This window comes from Rhizophagus irregularis, chromosome 22 (assembly GCF_026210795.1).
Source record: "Rhizophagus irregularis chromosome 22, complete sequence".
NCBI classification, from domain to species: domain Eukaryota; kingdom Fungi; phylum Glomeromycota; class Glomeromycetes; order Glomerales; family Glomeraceae; genus Rhizophagus; species Rhizophagus irregularis.
In genome coordinates this window covers 1,556,508-1,572,925 of record NC_089450.1, presented here as the reverse complement: position 1 = coordinate 1,572,925, position 16,418 = coordinate 1,556,508, and the positions used below count along the sequence as shown (strand labels likewise).

Sequence of the window (16,418 nt, the reverse complement as noted above, 5' to 3'; positions counted from 1 at the left end):
AAACTAATGATCAGGGAAAAAAACTAATCTAACTTTGAATATCTAATATCTGACTTTTGGCCAAATCACCCTTTTTTACTAAAACTCAAAAGCAAATTTTTTAGCATCTAGTAGTTTTAATAAACTTTTTTTATAAATTGTAAAGCTTAATAAGAGCTATAAAATAAAAACAAAAAAAGTTCATCAAAATTGGATTACTGAATACCAAGAAAATTGCATAACTCTAATTTTTTTTTAAAAAATAGTTTAATTTAGATCTAAAAGTATAACTTAACTATAGATAAAATGATTTTTCTTAAATACCAACTCTTTTTGAATAATATTCCTATATTGAAAAAACTTAAACTCTTACATTCCAATCTTTATATAACTACTTTTTACATACCACTCTTATATTATAAATTATGAATATTTGGTTTATTTATATACTGTATATGTAAAAGCTATTATTTTACTATCAAAACTGTTTAATAGCTTTTTTAATATCAAACCAGATCATTTGAATATTTTGTACAACTTCATTTCTAAGGTAATTGCCACTATATATAATTATTTTATTTAAATATTTAGAAAACAAATTTAAAAATTGTTTTTATAATAAAATTCTATGAGAAAAATCAATTAATATTTCTTAATTCTCAAAAACCTTTACTTATTTAACTAATCTTTTACAGAGTGATTACTTTTTCTTTTTTTTTCTATTATCTTTAGAATCTTAACTTATATTATATTATATAACTTCTCTGCCAATTGAATTAAAAATTCAATTACTAAAGAATTATCTTGGTATAATTACTTTTCAGATTTATAGGTTATCTAATACTAGTCTTATTGAATAACCTTTTTGCAAAATAGTATATTAATTATTTAATTAATATAATTATCTATTAATATAAATGTAATAATTTTTTATTTTATTTACTGTAATATTTTTTTAAAAAATCTATATAGTTTTATTTTTAATTAGTATTTTTTTTATTATAAACTTTTATATAAATATTAATAAAAATAAAGATATTATGCTATATTTGCTTTAAAAATGTAATTGATAACTTATTTAAAAATATCTGAAGTTTTTATTAAATGAATTGAATAAAAAAAAATAATAATAGAAAATATAAAGGAATTGTTAATTTATAATATATTAGTAAAATAAAATAATTAATGATTAAAAGTCTGAAAACTTTAATAATTTAATAGGTCAACTAAAGTTTAATTAAATAGGAAAGTTTTATGATAATTTTACTTAAAAATATAAAAACATGTTAAATATTATAATCATATATTTTTCCTAAAAACATTTTCTAATTCTTAGGAATTTTACACAATCTTAAATTAAATTTTTTACTCTTGAGAATCACTTTTTTTGAAATGAAAACTGTGGCTTGTACGTAAAAATTTAATAAATAGAATCATATGTCAAATAATTTTTTTATTTTATATGCTTTAAATTATCAATAATAATAATTCAATTATATCAATGACTATTATTATTATTTATAGATTTCATAGTTTTTTTTATAAAAAGAAAATACTACCAATATTCACTTTTTTTCAATATTCAATATGATGCTTTTAATTTGAAAATAATAAGCTACAGTTTTCATTTCAAAAAGAGTGATTTTCAGAAGTAATTTAGGATTGTGTTAAATTTCTAAGAAGTAGGAATTTTTTTTAGGAAAAATACATGATTATTTAAATATTCAGTTAAAAAATATAAATTTTATTAAAAATTTAAAATAATATAAATAATACTTTATTTATATAATTTAAATCTAACTTCCTTTCAACTAAGTAAAATTTTATACTGTTATAATAAAATTAACAAAAAAAATAAAATAAAATTCATCAGAAAACTTATTTTTTTTTATTTTAATAAACTTTGTATTATTTATTTTAACAAACTTTTTTAAAAAACTTTTTTTTTTACAATACTTTAAAAAGTAATAAAAAAAAATTTATTTTTCAAAGTATTATAAGAAAAATTATTTCTTTTTTAAACTATTATAAAGATACTAAAGAAAAAAATTAATCAATATTTTTTAGTGTTTTTATTTAATAAGCTTTGAACTTTAAAAGTATTTAAATTTTTTTTTAAAAAAATAGAGTTTCAATCTAAGAATCGATAGATGAAATATTTTGGCAATTTGCATGTGGATTTAATTAATAAAGGTAATGATTTTTTTTTTAAATACATTAAGACCATATTTCAATACATAATATAGTAAATTTAAGAGTATTGTTAATAATAAAAAAAAGAGAAAAATTTGATTTGAATTGAATTTTTTATCTAATCAGATAAATTTTTGATCTGAGTTGAATTTCTTTTCCATTTTATAATTGAATTAGATTTTAATTTTATTATATTATACATTAGAGTAGAATCTGAAGATCTCAAAAAAATTCTTGACTTTAATTAATTAAATCTATGTATAATTATTAAAATGTGTCCATTTATCGATCCTCAAATTGGAATTCTAAAAAAAAGGAGTTTTTTTTAAAATTGACAAAATTCATCTAATGGTTAGCACATAATCTACAATATGCAATGATATTAAATTAAATTAAAAGTTTTGAAATTCTGGACTTTTTATTTCTATCTTCTTTTAGACATTTTGAAAATAAACTTTAAAATTTTTATTTTATTTTTATTTATTCTTTTTTTTTAAGTTTTAAAAGCTAAAAAATAACTTCAGGCTTATTTTATATTTTTATTTAACGAATAGTATTAATATTCATTTTTTTTTTTTGATACTTTTTAAAAGTGCTCTCTACATATATATGTGTAAGGTGAACCAAGTATTAATGTTCATTTTTTTATTTTTCTTAAATTTTAAATACTGAAGAATGATTTTAAACTTTTATTTTAAAAGTAAAAATCTTTAGATTTTTTTTTATAATTTTTTTATACTTTAGTTAATGCATAATCTTAACATTTATTTTTATGTTTTAAACGTTAAAAAATAGCTTTAGACCAATTTTCAAAGGTAAAACCTTCAAATTTATTTTTTTTTATATTTAGTAATAAATATTACTAACATTTATTTTTATTATTTTTAAATCTTAAATGTTAAAGAATAATTTTGGACTTATTTTCAAAAGTAAAATCTTTGATTTTTTTTTAATTTATATTTTAATTTTAATGAATATCACTAACATTTGTTTTTATTATTTTTAGATTTTAGATATTAAAAAACAACTTTAGATTCTTATTTTAAAGATAAATCTTTGAATTTTATTTTTTATATTTATATTTAGTGAACGTTATTGAATATTTATTATTTATTTTTTTTAGATCCAGAATATTAAAGATATGTTTTAACTTTTAAATCCATTTAAAAGTAAAATTTTCAAAATTATTTTTTTTTAATTAATTTATTGATAAATATTAATTAACATTTATATCTTTTTTTTTTTAAGTAAAGAAATTAATATTTCTTTGAATTTTTTTTAAATTCTAAAACAAAAAAAACATTTTATATAATATTATTATATTTAGTAATTAGGATTCTTAAATAATACTACAATTTACAATAAACTTTAAATACCAAAGTTAAAGATGTAGTATGTAATTGATAATTACTACCTTGTGTTGTAATAGTAAGGGTTGCAATCTATTACTACTTTTAAAGTTAAAGTATTATAATATTACAACACTTATGATTATTTAAAAATTTTTTTTTTGAAAATAAAAATTACGAAAATAAGTTTTTATAAAATAAATATCATCATAAAAAGAAATGATTAATATATTATAATATATATTTATATAATTGAAAATATTAAATTATAATACTATATAATAATTACAATACTAGTAGTAATTAATTATAATACTATATAATAATTATAATATTGTGTTGTAATTATAACAAAAGTATTGTATGTATGTTGTAATAGTTGCAATCTTACAACTTTCTAAAAATAATTACATATTACATCTTTAACCAAAGTAAAAATATATTTTATGTCATAATTCTATCAATATTACAGTTAAAAATGCAATTTTACTATCATTAAAATAAAACTCAGAAATATATATGTTATGCGTCAGATATCAATTTACGTTAGATAATAACTGCATATTTTAAAGAAGGAAATTTCTACCAATATAAATTTGAGTATATTGAAATTTTAGCATTATATATTTAAAAATGTGATAAACTAATTAATTTACTTAGTCAATAAAAGCACATTAAGACTGAAAATTTTATGTTTAATTATAGCTAAAATTTTAAATACTATTATTTATAATATATAATTCAGTATTAACATAAAAAATTATCTAATATCTAATATAATTGTTAATAAAAATCGATAAAACAATTATATATAAATTTATGAATAATAAAATTTTATATATAATAAATCCTTAATTTTTTTCAATAATTTCTATTCAAAATTTATTAACTTCAATCTCTATCTGCTATTAACAGTGTTATTCAAAGTTTGTTAGAATTACAGATAAGAAAAGATATTAATGGTCAGTATAAAAAAAGTTAATAGTTATTTTATATTATGAATAAAATTATAGTAAATAGTCAATAGCAGAAAAATTTAAAATTAAGTTTATTAAATTAAAATAATTTTATAATTAATTTCAATAATAAAAAACTATTTTTAAAATAATTCCTTATATTTAAAAATTTAATAAAAGTAATATCTTAAACTTGAAGCTAAAGTAGAATCCGCTTACTATTAAGGTAAGTTACTTTATAATATAAAGTGAGATTTACATATAAAACTTATTAAAAATCCTATAAAAGGAAATTTTATGTTACATTATTATTCTACTGGTAATATATTTTAGTAATAAAGTAAAATCCTGCTGAAGTACTGAATTTATAAAGTGATTTAAAGTAACTCAAAAGCAATTAAAAATAATAATATATTATATAATTTAAACAAAGGCTTAATTTTTAATTAATAGTTTCATATCAATTTTCCAAAGGCTTTCAAATAATTAAATTAAATAATAGAGTAATTTTTTTATTTTATATTTTTTATTATAGAAGAGAATATTAGTACCTATTATCTTTAATTACTAATATGGATAAAATTTTAATGGCATTTAATTTGTAATAATTTTTTACAGAAAGTTATGATAAATATTAATGATTTTTACAGTACAGTTATGAAAATCACAATATTTATATAATATGTGAAATAACTCTTTTATCTTATAAAGACTAATGTCTATTGTCTAGTAATAGAAAAGAATGAAAGGTATAAATAAACTATAAAAATACATAAGCATAAAAAATATCATCAGATAATACAATAATTAAGCAATATAGTACCAAAACTATTTTTATTTTATTAATAAATTATGAATATATTAATTTATTATTTTTAAATTATACAGAAGAATTACCATTACTAATTATTTTTAAACTTGTAAAAAGAGTTTTCTAATAGAGTAATTATTTGTGCTAATAAAAAAAAATGGATGAATGAAAAAAAATAGTTTGATAGATAGAAAATGTTTGGATACAATATACAAGATGAAATAATAACCCAAAATCTCTCTTTTAATATTAGATTTTTTTACTGCATATAATAAAACTGAAAGATTTTATGAAAAGAAAACAAATATAACTGTAATTTCAGAAGGATTAACCTTTCATTTGCAACCTTTTGGCATATTATTAAACAAATCTTTTAAAGTTAAAGTAATTATATTTATTATTATTAAAACATTTGAATGTAGATTTTTTGATATATTAATAAAAATTGTAGTATTAAAATAATAAAATAGGTATAACATTTTTATAATAATTGGATAAGCTATTAAGGATTATATTCCATCTGGAAAAATTAAAAGGCCTTTTACTCTTTTATTGCAAGTTGAATAAAAGAAAGTACTGTCTCTTTGGTCCTTATTTATTATATCTATTATTTCTTAGTAAAATATAAAAGCAATTAAAAAACGTATGGATATATAACAAAAATTGGGATCCTGATATAATTAGATATTTGTTTAAATATTACAGCATCTCAAATGCTACTGATAGAACAGAAGACAATTTAATTTTTGATTTTAATAAAATAAAGAGTATTAATAATTCAAAGATAATGATGAAAAGTTAAATATATTACAAGATTGGAATTAATAATAAAGAATAAATAAATGAAATAACAAATAATAACATACATACTTTAAACTCAGGTTATTATATAAAATGCTTCTAATTGTTAAATATATTATAATAAAAAAGCAATGTGAAAAGTGTAAAAATATAAAGTTATAAAAGGAAAAGTTACCATTTTAAGCTTTTCATGTTTTATTATAGCAAAAAAAATACACATGTTACATAAAATCTTGTGGTTTAATATGATATACATGTACCCCGGGTCTTATACAAAAACTTTTATATATTGTACCCGGATTTTAAGTTAGAAGAAAATGTTTTTAGCTAGTAAAATACCCGGGTATTATGACATAGAGGTACTAACTTATGATATTGATATTTATGCTTAATATTACTACTAAAGAAAGTTTTTAATAAAAGTTTAAAATAATTTTTTTAAACACTTTTTCCTTTTTTTATTAAATTAAAGAATTAAATATTTAATAAAAAATTAAGAGATTTAAATCCTAAATAATATTTTTTTATTAATTAATAAAAAATATTTACTTGTTTAATTTTGGTCAGGTTTGTTATTAGGTTTAAAAAAAATTTCTAGAAGTTCTTTTAATTTATCTTTATCAAGTAAAAAATGCATCATTATGATGTTATTATTTATCATTGGATTGATTATATACGCCGCAGGAAACGGCGTCACATGAAAAAAAAAGTCCTAACAATAATATGTGGCTTTATCAACATGAATCATACATTATTAAAAAAAAGATTGCATTGGCGAAATATAAAAAAAATTCTGCCAATGGCAAATTCCTCTCCCGCTTCCAGGCGTAAACTATTGTGACGAAATTTAAAAAAAATTCTGCAATAGCAAAATCCTCTCACGCTAAACCATTGCGACGAAATTTAAAAAAAATTCTGCCAATGGCAAAAGCATCTCACGCTTCCAGGCGTAAAAGATGGCATAACTATTGTGACGAAAACTAATTCTGCTAGTGGCAAAATCTTCTCACGCTTTCAGGCGTAAAATCTCATGTAAAACATTCGAATATAAATAAGACCTACACTTTTCTCTTTTTCTGAAAAAAAAAAATCCCAAATAAAAAAAAAGCATAATGTCTACAAAAGGAGATCAAATTAACTGTCAATGTGGAGATAGTTGTCAATGTACAGGTGTTTGTACCTGCGGTAAATCTTCTACTACTACCACTAAAGCTACCGAAACAAAAGACTCCAAGAGTGGCGAAACTCATAAAGCATGTGGAAATAAGTATGTGTTAGAAAAACTTTTTTGATTTCATCGCAAAAAATTAATATACTATCTAAAATTCTTGTAGATCTTGTACTTGCAGCGAATGCAAGTGTTCTCCAGGAGCATGTAACTGCGGTTCGAAATGATTTAAATGATTTCATCAAATATCCTATGATGCATCTGTTATGACATCTGTTACGTCGCATGAAAATATCATACCCTTATTTAGTATATTTTAGTATTAGTATTATTTATTTTTTTTTTTTCAATTGATGTATTAACTCTATCATCGAATTCTTAACATTTATTTTTCAATAAAACCATTTGACAAGTAAATGGTGTGGTCATAATTTTTGGCGTAAATAAGAATTGAATAAAAAATAATCGTATGATTTACAAAAAATAAAATTGGCCTTATATGGCAATGGTGTGATGTTATTCTTTGAAAGTGGGCTGATTACCTTAACGATAAATTTACGGCCAAAGTTAGTGGTGTGAAGATTTTTAATTTCTGTTATAAATATCGACCTTCCAACCAAGAGTTTCCAAAGGAAAAGTTATAAAACCTGAATAACGGAAAAAACCCAGATTCCGTAATATAATCATTTTCCGCTTAATTACTCGTCTTGCAAATCACAAATATATATATATAATTCGTAAATTCGTATACGTGTAATATACGCATATTAATAAATTCAATAAATTACAAAATTACAGTTATCACACTATCATAAAAAATGATTACTGGCACACGAGGCGTACGTTTCTTCTTACGTTCAATACCGGTAGAGGTTTACCCACTAGGAGCGGTCCTCACATTCGCAGTATGTTACGGAATCGGTCAAACCGCCTATAAATTACAAAATGATCGCAATCTTCGTAGATATCCATCATATTATGGCGGTCCAAGAATATATTAAATTCATTCTTTCTTTCTTACGTTAAAACTTTAGAATTATATTTCACGTCATTGTACATCATAATTATAAATCATGTGACATATATATCCTGTATTTTGTATATCTGATATCTTTCTTTCACTCAATAAAATTACTTATTTAATATATTTATTTGTAAAACAAGAAATTTTTTTTCTCGTGTATAATTTTCGCGTGTGCTTATCATTAAGGATCCCGATATATTAAGATTTTGGGGAACATGACTTAATTGATATCATTACGAGTACTGTAAGTAGAAAATTCAATTACAAACTCTATCTATGCATCCAGGGACTGATTCCTTATCATTTCCATAAAAATTGAATCATGGCTCACACGGTTATCATGACAAAAATTTGTAACTGAATTTAGTTATGATATGATGATTTAAATAAATATCTCGTGGTTATTTATTTATAAATAAATAATAATACAAAGAATACAAAAATACAAAAATACAAAAATAGAAACTAAAAAGTAACTAATACTAATACTCTTGAACGAAGATAAAACAAACGAAAAGCTTATACAACCATCACTATATGAGATTTTTTATTTGATGAGGAAGGATTTAAATATCTCCAATCGACACGATGAAGAATCTGAGGAATTATTTGCGGCATTTCATTGCCCTCTTTTATTCGTTGACTATTATAATGTGCGGCAATTCCAAAACTTATTAATGCAGCACAGCTAGTCATTATAATCCCTAGTGGAAATAAAAATCTATCAGTCGTTAATTTCATTACTTCATTACATTCAAACATTCAAACGATTATATGAATTATAAAAGACCTCTTGGCGGTGTTGAATTTATGGTAGCAAAATTTAGCATGTTTAATTTCTTTTTTTTTTAGACGATAAATTTACTGATGGCCTGATGGGCATGCGAATTGAGGTCTTTATATATGTGTGAAATAATAGATAAAAATGATTTTGTCTTTATCGACAGAAAATTCTCTAGATCTACATTTTCACTAGTCACGCCACAATTTTAGTGTGTAATCTGACGTGATGTATTATCGGATGATTTGAGTTGCATGTGTTGCATGTTTTAATAATTTATTATTTGCTATTAGAATAAAAAAATTTTTTTTTTTATAATTAAATACTATTTAATTATATAAAATCAGAGAATAATAATTTCTGAAAATCTAATTTAATAAAAAATACATTACACCATCTTTATTCTTCCAACATTTTCTAATAATTGTTCTATTTTTTTTTTTTTTTTATAAATAAAATAAAAAGAATTCAGTATATACACCACAATTGTGCAATAATTAAATATTTTGTGATTACTGTTCAGTCTCCATTTTTGTCTCGGTCTCTTCTTCTGTGACTAACAATTTCTTGAGAGGAGTTGCTTCCTGAATATAGAGTATAAAAAAAAAGTCAAAAAAAAAGTTATTTTTTCATATACGAGTAACTAATTCTTTTTCTTTACCTTTAAAAAAGTCTCAAATTCTTTGTTAATTTGTTCAATCTTCGTTTTCTTGGCCAGTATACTATCTCCTAGTTCCATCTTTCTTTTTAATTTATTATGTACAACTTCTTGTAATCTAAAATTATCAATTAACGTATATTTTAATTATTTTCCGTTTATTTATTTATTATAATTTATTTTTCCTACCTTAATCGTTCTTCTTTTTCATAATTCAATCGTTGAAGCATCCTATGATGATGTTGTTGTCTTTCCGTAGTTCCTTCAGGTAATTGTGTTTTTAACTCCTCAGGTGCATTTGCTAAAAATTCCTCTTCCGATAGGAGGGGAACTTTTTGATAAATGGATCTAAATGAACGACACTTGCGAATTTCTCTTTGAAGATAATTTTTCATATAATTTAGATCTTGTAATTGTAAATGAATTCGATCCATAGCTAATTTTGCTTCCTGTGTTGCTAACTTTCCCGCATTCTTTTCCAAGTTAGATTTACGATTAAGTAATCTAAGTTGTATAAATGAATTAGCAAGTTGCGATTTCATTCCTTCTGCTGATGGATCTGTTAAAAACTTTGTTTTTTTTTTCATATAATATTATAATATTTAATAAAATGATTCATAAAATAAAAATAAAATAAAAATTAATTATTATTTAATATTCTTACATTTAAATCTTTTTCCGCTTTTTGCAGTATTTCTGTTGTTAATTGTTTAATCAAAACACATTTGGAAGTAAGGTCGACAAGGTGTGGTAATGTTGGAGTTACATTTTGAATTTTTGACTCGATACTATTGCCCTGTTCATCTTGTTGTACCATCTTGGAAATCGCACTAGGTTTAGTGTAAATTAACGAACTGATTTCTGACCCTATTTTGCTAAACTGGCAATTCAATCACGTTTTACCTAAACGCGATTGTAAAATTACTAAAGAATTATATGTAAAACTATCTTAGCGACTTGAAAACTTTACTTGATATAAACTTCAATAAATTCATTTTACCTTTATAAAGGTGTTTTATCGGATCAAAGAAAAAAAAAGAGAGAGAGAAGAAAAACGGTAAAGTTTATCTGTGATTTTAACGTAATTTCGTTTTCAATAACATTCATTCCGTTCAGTGCAAAAAAAAACAAAAAAAAACATATAAATAAGCAAATTTACAAGCTTTGATTAGTTGGATATTATACCGGTTACTTGAAAACGGAAAACTCTCAGGTAAAGAGAATACTTAAATTTATTAACTAATAAGGAGTTTTTATATTAATAATAAAAATTTTGACATGAAAATTAAAATAAAACTAAATCTATCCATGACCAATAAAAATTACTTTGGAGCATATCCATGAGGATACGCTTGATGATATTTCCATGCGGAAGCAACAATATCTTCAACATTCTTATATTTTCTTGTCCATCCAAGTATTTCTTCAGCTCGCTTCGAGCCAGCAATTAATACAGCCGGATCACCAGGTCTACGACCTTCAACTACGGCAGGAATTGGATGTCCTGTAACTTTTCTAGCAGCTTCAATTACTTCTTTAACAGAATATCCTTCACCTGAACCTAAATTAAATTTTTGAGATTTATTTTCTTTCACAAGATATTCGAGAGCTTTAATATGCGCATGAGCTAAATCTGTGACATGTATATAATCTCTAATACAAGTTCCATCTCTAGTATCATAATCGTTCCCATAAATCTTAATTTGAGGTCTACGTCCAAGAGCCACTTGAAGTATGAGAGGAATCAAATGAGTTTCTGGGTTGTGATCTTCACCGATTTCACCACTTTCATGAGCTCCACAAGCGTTAAAATATCGAAGACAAACATATCTAATATCAAAAGCATTCTCACACCAACCAAGAATTTTTTCTACGGTAAGTTTACTATCACCGTAAGGATTAATCGGAACAGATTTAGCATCATCTGCTATAGGAGTCGTTTCAGGATTACCAAAGATAGCAGCGGTAGAAGAAAAGATAAAATATTTTACTTTATATTTTTGCATAGTTTGCAATAAATAAATAGTTCCAGTGACATTATTTTCGTAATATTTTAAAGGATCGATAACACTTTCTCCAACTTCAATAGAAGCACAGAAGTGCATCACAGCTCCAGGTTTATGTTTTTCGAAGACAGCTTCAATTGACTTTTTATCACAAATATCCGCTTCTTCAAAGGTTACGCCTTTAGGGATGGATTCTACATGACCTTTAGAAAGATTATCAACAATAACAATCTCATAACCAGATAAAGAGGTAAATTCACGAACAATATGAGAACCAATATAACCAGCTCCACCACAAATGAGGACCTTCATTGTTTTTAAATTAACTTTTGTTTGATAAAAAAATCATAACTTGATTAATAATTTTTATTGAATAAAACGAAATAACCTTTATTACGCGTAAAATATAAAAACATACCTTTTTTTAAAAAAATAAAAAATTTGAATAAAGATATAAAAAAATATTTAATCAAAGAATTTATATAATCGTTCTTGTATTTACTTGGAACATTAAATTTTTTTTAAAAAAAATTTATTTGATTAAATTAATTCGGGAGAAAACTTTTGTTGAGTCTTCGGGTTATCCATGAGAATAAATATATAGATGTTGTGTAATCAAAACGTAATGCAATGCAGTATCCCACGTTGATGTTTGTTTGATTTTACTCGGTCTAAATTTAGTATCATTATCACATGTCACAACAAATCATTGCTGGTGATTATTAAAGTTTTTTTTTCCCTTGTTCTGATAACGCGAAAAAGAAAACTTTTCGGGAAGTTTCAAAAATGAAAAAATCAAAGCAAGCATCCAAGGCTCGAGATCATTTGGAGATACTCCAAACAAGGGTTGTGGTAGAACGTGACCATGTTTCTAGTGTAAATATAGATTTGATTAATTTGAATAATAAAATTCATATATTTTTTTTTAAATAAACTAATTTTTTCTTAATTCATTTAAGATATCTTCTAGTGACTTTCCCTTTCATACTAGTAATCGATATCCCGATCATGATTTAGTAGAAAGATTAAGAAATGTATACTAAATGCTTCAGTAATTTTTTTTTCTCTTTTTTTTTTCTTTTGATAACCAAAGTCTGTCAACTTCTAATTTGAATTAGTTCGGAACTATACATTTATAATTTTATTTTTATTTACTTCAAATTCATTATTAGAAAATAATAATTGCTATTGAAAAAAAATCTCAATATGATATGGAATTTGATATAATTGGAGTTGATGCGTCAATAGCGAACGCGTTGAGAAGAATTATGATCGCGGAGGTACGTTTTGTTTTATCAATTTTAGAAATTGATATTATATTAACAAAATCTGCTTTAAAAATTTAGGTCCCTACTATGGCAATCGAAAAGGTGTTTATTTATGATAATACATCAATAGTACAGGATGAAGTCTTGGCACATCGGTTGGGTTTGATTCCAATCAAAGCTGATCCTGACGAATTTGACTTTAAACAATGTAATTTATCACGCATCTCTTATTTTTAATTATAACTTATTCACGATTCGTAAATTTTCAATTTACAGCAACTGAGCATCCCACAGATCAAAATACAATTGTTTTCAAACTGAAACAAGAATGTAAGCGCAATCCTAAAGCTTCAGCAGATGAGGCAGAGTATATAAATCACAATGGTATTTATTATTTATTACTTGACAATACAGAATTATTTCATATTATTGACGCGGTTTTTTCATAGTTTATTCCGCAGCTCTTATATGGGAACCTAAGGGTGATCAGGCTGAAAGGTTCAAAGATTCTCCCATTAGACCTGTTCATGATGATATTCTTATAGCACAAATGAGACCGGGTCAAAAGATAGAATTGGAAGCACATTGTGAAAAAGGATGTGGCAAAGAACATGCAAAATGGTCTCCAGCTGGTAAATATTTACTTCAGATTCTAAGTATATTTATGGATTAAATGATAATCATTTTTCATCAATCATTCAGCAACCGCATCGTACCGGTTAATGCCAGATATAATATTAAAGGAGGAAATTACTGGAGACCTGGCAGATAAATTTGCTTCTTGTTTTGCCCCGGGTGTCGTTGAGGTTGAGAATAAAACGGGTAAATATTCCATACATTCTTAAATTTAACATTTACATTCTAAGATTAAACAAAACTTTTTGTTTTTTTTTATCAGTTGATGGGGAATCAAAAAAGGTTGCAAAAGTTGTAAATCCACGACTTGACACGGTCAGTCGAGAAGTATTACGGCACAAGGAATTTGAAGACAAAGTGCAACTAACACGGATACGGGATCACTTCATTTGTAAAGATTTTTCCTATTTATTTGATTTTTTAAAATTTTACATTAATTTTCTATTATTAATAATTGTTAACATTTATAGTCAGAGTTGAATCTACGGGCATTCTAGAATCGGAAAAAATTGTTTTTGATTCCTTACAAATTTTATCATCTAAATGTACGATGCTTTTAAAAGCATTAGATATAAAATTAAAAGAGAAGGAAGAAACTGAAACAAGTCAAAACAATGAAAATGCGATGGAATTAGATACATAATGATCAATTTTTATATCCATTTAATTGAAGACTTAGTTGTCTGAAATCCTTCTGTTATGGTATCTTTTTGTTTATCTAGTTCTGATTTATTGTGTAATTCTATAGGTATATATTTAATATTTCAATTAATTAAACTTTTCAATCGCGTAAAAAATAATAATAATAATAATAATAAAATTAAAAAATTACCATCATCTGTATGTTTCGTACGTAATAAATTATTATTTATTTTTTCACCATTTTCTAAAATGTCAATCGTTTCTTCAAGCTTTGAAATCTTTAATTGCATTTTTTCTTTATATTCAATATGATTCATTTTAGACCATTTTAAATGTAATAACATTGAACCGAATGTAACCCAAATAAAATATGAATAAATATAAGGAGAATATTTTTTTAATGTCGATTCTTCATTAGGAGTATTTGAGGAAGATAAATACATGTCAGAAGAATAAGGTCTTTTTACAAGAAAAGTAGGTTTGAAAGAATTAATTCTGGATGAAAATATGGGATAAGTAGAAGTATATTTTGGTGAAATGTTTAATAATTTAATAAATAAACGTGAAGACATATTATATTAGTGAAATATGAAGATTTGAAAAAAAAAAAAATATTTCAAATATTTCCTTTTTATTAATTCAATCAATCTTGTGTAACAAAAAAAATTTTAATCGGACACGTGATTGACCGCGTCTTAACAGGTAATATACGATATTGAATTTTGTATTTTGAATTCCGAACATCAATTGAATATCCAACCAATTTAAAGTTTAAATCCAGAATGTAATGCAGCAATTCCAAAAGTTAAATCTTCCCATCCATCACCTACAATGGTAAATCCCGCGTTCATTATCATTTCCGCAAATTGCTCTTGTGAAGGAAATTGACGAATGCTTTCTACTAAATATTGATAAGAATCTTTATCCGAAGCAATTATTTGACCAATTAACGGAATTATCTGAAAGGAATATAAATTATATATCCTAAATACGCCGCGATATAATTAGTTCTTTCTTTCGATTAATGAAAATTATTTTTATTAAAAGATAGATTTAACTTACGATGAGACTAAAGGGTTTCGGACCTTACCGAATTCCAAACACATAAATCTTCCACCAGGTTTTAAAACTCTAAAAGCTTCGTGTAATACACGGTCTATATGAGTGCAATTACGAATACCGAATGCTATTGTATATACATCATACGAATTTGATGGAATTGATGAAAGATCTTCCGCGTTTCCTACTTCGAATGTTACTTGCGATGCTATAAATTGAAGGAAATAAAACTTTAAATTCAAAAATAGATACATACATAGGAATTAAAAAAAAATACCTACAATTATGATATGGAGTTTTTAAAAATCGTTGTTTACCAACTTCTAGCATTTTAGGATTAATATCCAATAACGTAACTTTTGCGCTAGTATCTCCATGAATTTCTTTACAATAATTAAGAAATCCCATTGCGATATCACCTGATAGAGAGATTAATCGATTAGTCTATGAAGAATCAATTAACCGATATTAAGTATTTAGGTAAAATTATCAAGGTAAATAAGTAATAATTATCTACCTGTTCCTCCAGCAACATCCAATAGTTTTGTACCAGGTCCCGGAGCCATAGTTCTGATAGTATGATCTTTCCATAATCTATGAACTCCTAAACTCATTGCATCATTCATTACATCATATTTTGTTGCAACATTTTCAAAAACTTTTCCAACTATTAATGATGATTATTTGATATAAGAAAAAGATTATTTGAAAAATTCATAACAAACATATTAAATTTCTCTTTAAAAAAAGGTTGAATTTTTTATTCACCCAAAGTTTCTTTCATATTCTCTGGAACACTTTTGAAACCAAAGTGAGTCCTGGGTTCTTGACTAGTTTCATGTTGTTCTGAAAAATTTGCAGTTGTGTTAGCTTGTTGAAGCCTTAAATATGTCGAAAAGTGACTTTGTAAACTTTTATTATATATATAGTTAGTTTTAGTCGTTATTTGAAAGGCGCGTTTTAAGTGAATGCGTGAAGAAAACATTTAAAAAAAAAGAACAAAAAAATTTTTTTTTTTGGTGGCATTTACTGTATGTTGTTGATGATGTCGAATTTTTGGATCGATCATCTTTAGATCAACAATATT

At 23.9% G+C, this 16,418-nt stretch overlaps 7 protein-coding genes across 7 annotated transcripts; 2 read left to right on the top strand and 5 right to left on the bottom strand.

Annotated features, from left to right (window-relative positions):
* Window positions 1-7,166: 7,166 nt before the first annotated feature.
* OCT59_014601 (uncharacterized protein) lies at window positions 7,167-7,775 on the top strand. Its single transcript, XM_025308927.2, has 2 exons — window positions 7,167-7,356; window positions 7,424-7,775. Exons 1-2 carry the CDS (start codon window positions 7,202-7,204, stop codon window positions 7,482-7,484), a joined length of 216 nt encoding a protein of 71 aa, XP_025190140.1. The 5' UTR covers window positions 7,167-7,201; the 3' UTR covers window positions 7,485-7,775.
* An 881-nt stretch (window positions 7,776-8,656) lies between these two features.
* OCT59_014600 (uncharacterized protein) lies at window positions 8,657-9,184 on the bottom strand. The gene is made up of 2 exons (XM_025323729.2): window positions 9,072-9,184; window positions 8,657-8,985 (listed from the first exon to the last, which is right to left on the bottom strand). Exons 1-2 carry the CDS (start codon window positions 9,109-9,111, stop codon window positions 8,801-8,803), a joined length of 225 nt encoding a protein of 74 aa, XP_025190142.1. The 5' UTR covers window positions 9,112-9,184; the 3' UTR covers window positions 8,657-8,800.
* Window positions 9,185-9,574: 390 nt separating this feature from the next.
* OCT59_014599 (uncharacterized protein) lies at window positions 9,575-10,537 on the bottom strand (the record flags this gene model as incomplete). The annotated part of the gene is made up of 4 exons (XM_066150131.1): window positions 9,575-9,646; window positions 9,724-9,838; window positions 9,910-10,289; window positions 10,385-10,537. The coding sequence occupies 4 exons, from the start codon at window positions 10,535-10,537 to the stop codon at window positions 9,575-9,577; spliced, it is 720 nt and encodes a 239-aa protein (XP_066002330.1).
* Window positions 10,538-10,910: 373 nt separating this feature from the next.
* Window positions 10,911-12,038, bottom strand: OCT59_014598 (uncharacterized protein; the record flags this gene model as incomplete). The annotated part of the gene is made up of 1 exon (XM_025312287.2): window positions 10,911-12,038. The coding sequence occupies one exon, from the start codon at window positions 12,036-12,038 to the stop codon at window positions 11,043-11,045; it is 996 nt and encodes a 331-aa protein (XP_025190144.1). The 3' UTR covers window positions 10,911-11,042.
* A 474-nt stretch (window positions 12,039-12,512) lies between these two features.
* OCT59_014597 (uncharacterized protein) lies at window positions 12,513-14,273 on the top strand (the record flags this gene model as incomplete). The annotated part of the gene is made up of 9 exons (XM_025312288.2): window positions 12,513-12,602; window positions 12,686-12,760; window positions 12,899-13,006; window positions 13,073-13,202; window positions 13,271-13,378; window positions 13,444-13,626; window positions 13,697-13,816; window positions 13,893-14,021; window positions 14,101-14,273. The coding sequence occupies 9 exons, from the start codon at window positions 12,513-12,515 to the stop codon at window positions 14,271-14,273; spliced, it is 1,116 nt and encodes a 371-aa protein (XP_025190145.1).
* Window positions 14,016-14,869, bottom strand: OCT59_014596 (uncharacterized protein). Its single transcript, XM_025323730.2, has 2 exons — window positions 14,463-14,869; window positions 14,016-14,372 (listed from the first exon to the last, which is right to left on the bottom strand). Exons 1-2 carry the CDS (start codon window positions 14,842-14,844, stop codon window positions 14,284-14,286), a joined length of 471 nt encoding a protein of 156 aa, XP_025190146.2. The 5' UTR covers window positions 14,845-14,869; the 3' UTR covers window positions 14,016-14,283.
* A 3-nt stretch (window positions 14,870-14,872) lies between these two features.
* OCT59_014595 (uncharacterized protein) lies at window positions 14,873-16,316 on the bottom strand (the record flags this gene model as incomplete). Its single annotated transcript, XM_025312289.2, has 5 exons — window positions 14,873-15,256; window positions 15,335-15,539; window positions 15,613-15,750; window positions 15,849-15,998; window positions 16,100-16,316. 5 exons carry the CDS (start codon window positions 16,314-16,316, stop codon window positions 15,037-15,039), a joined length of 930 nt encoding a protein of 309 aa, XP_025190147.1. The 3' UTR covers window positions 14,873-15,036.
* Window positions 16,317-16,418: the final 102 nt, after the last annotated feature.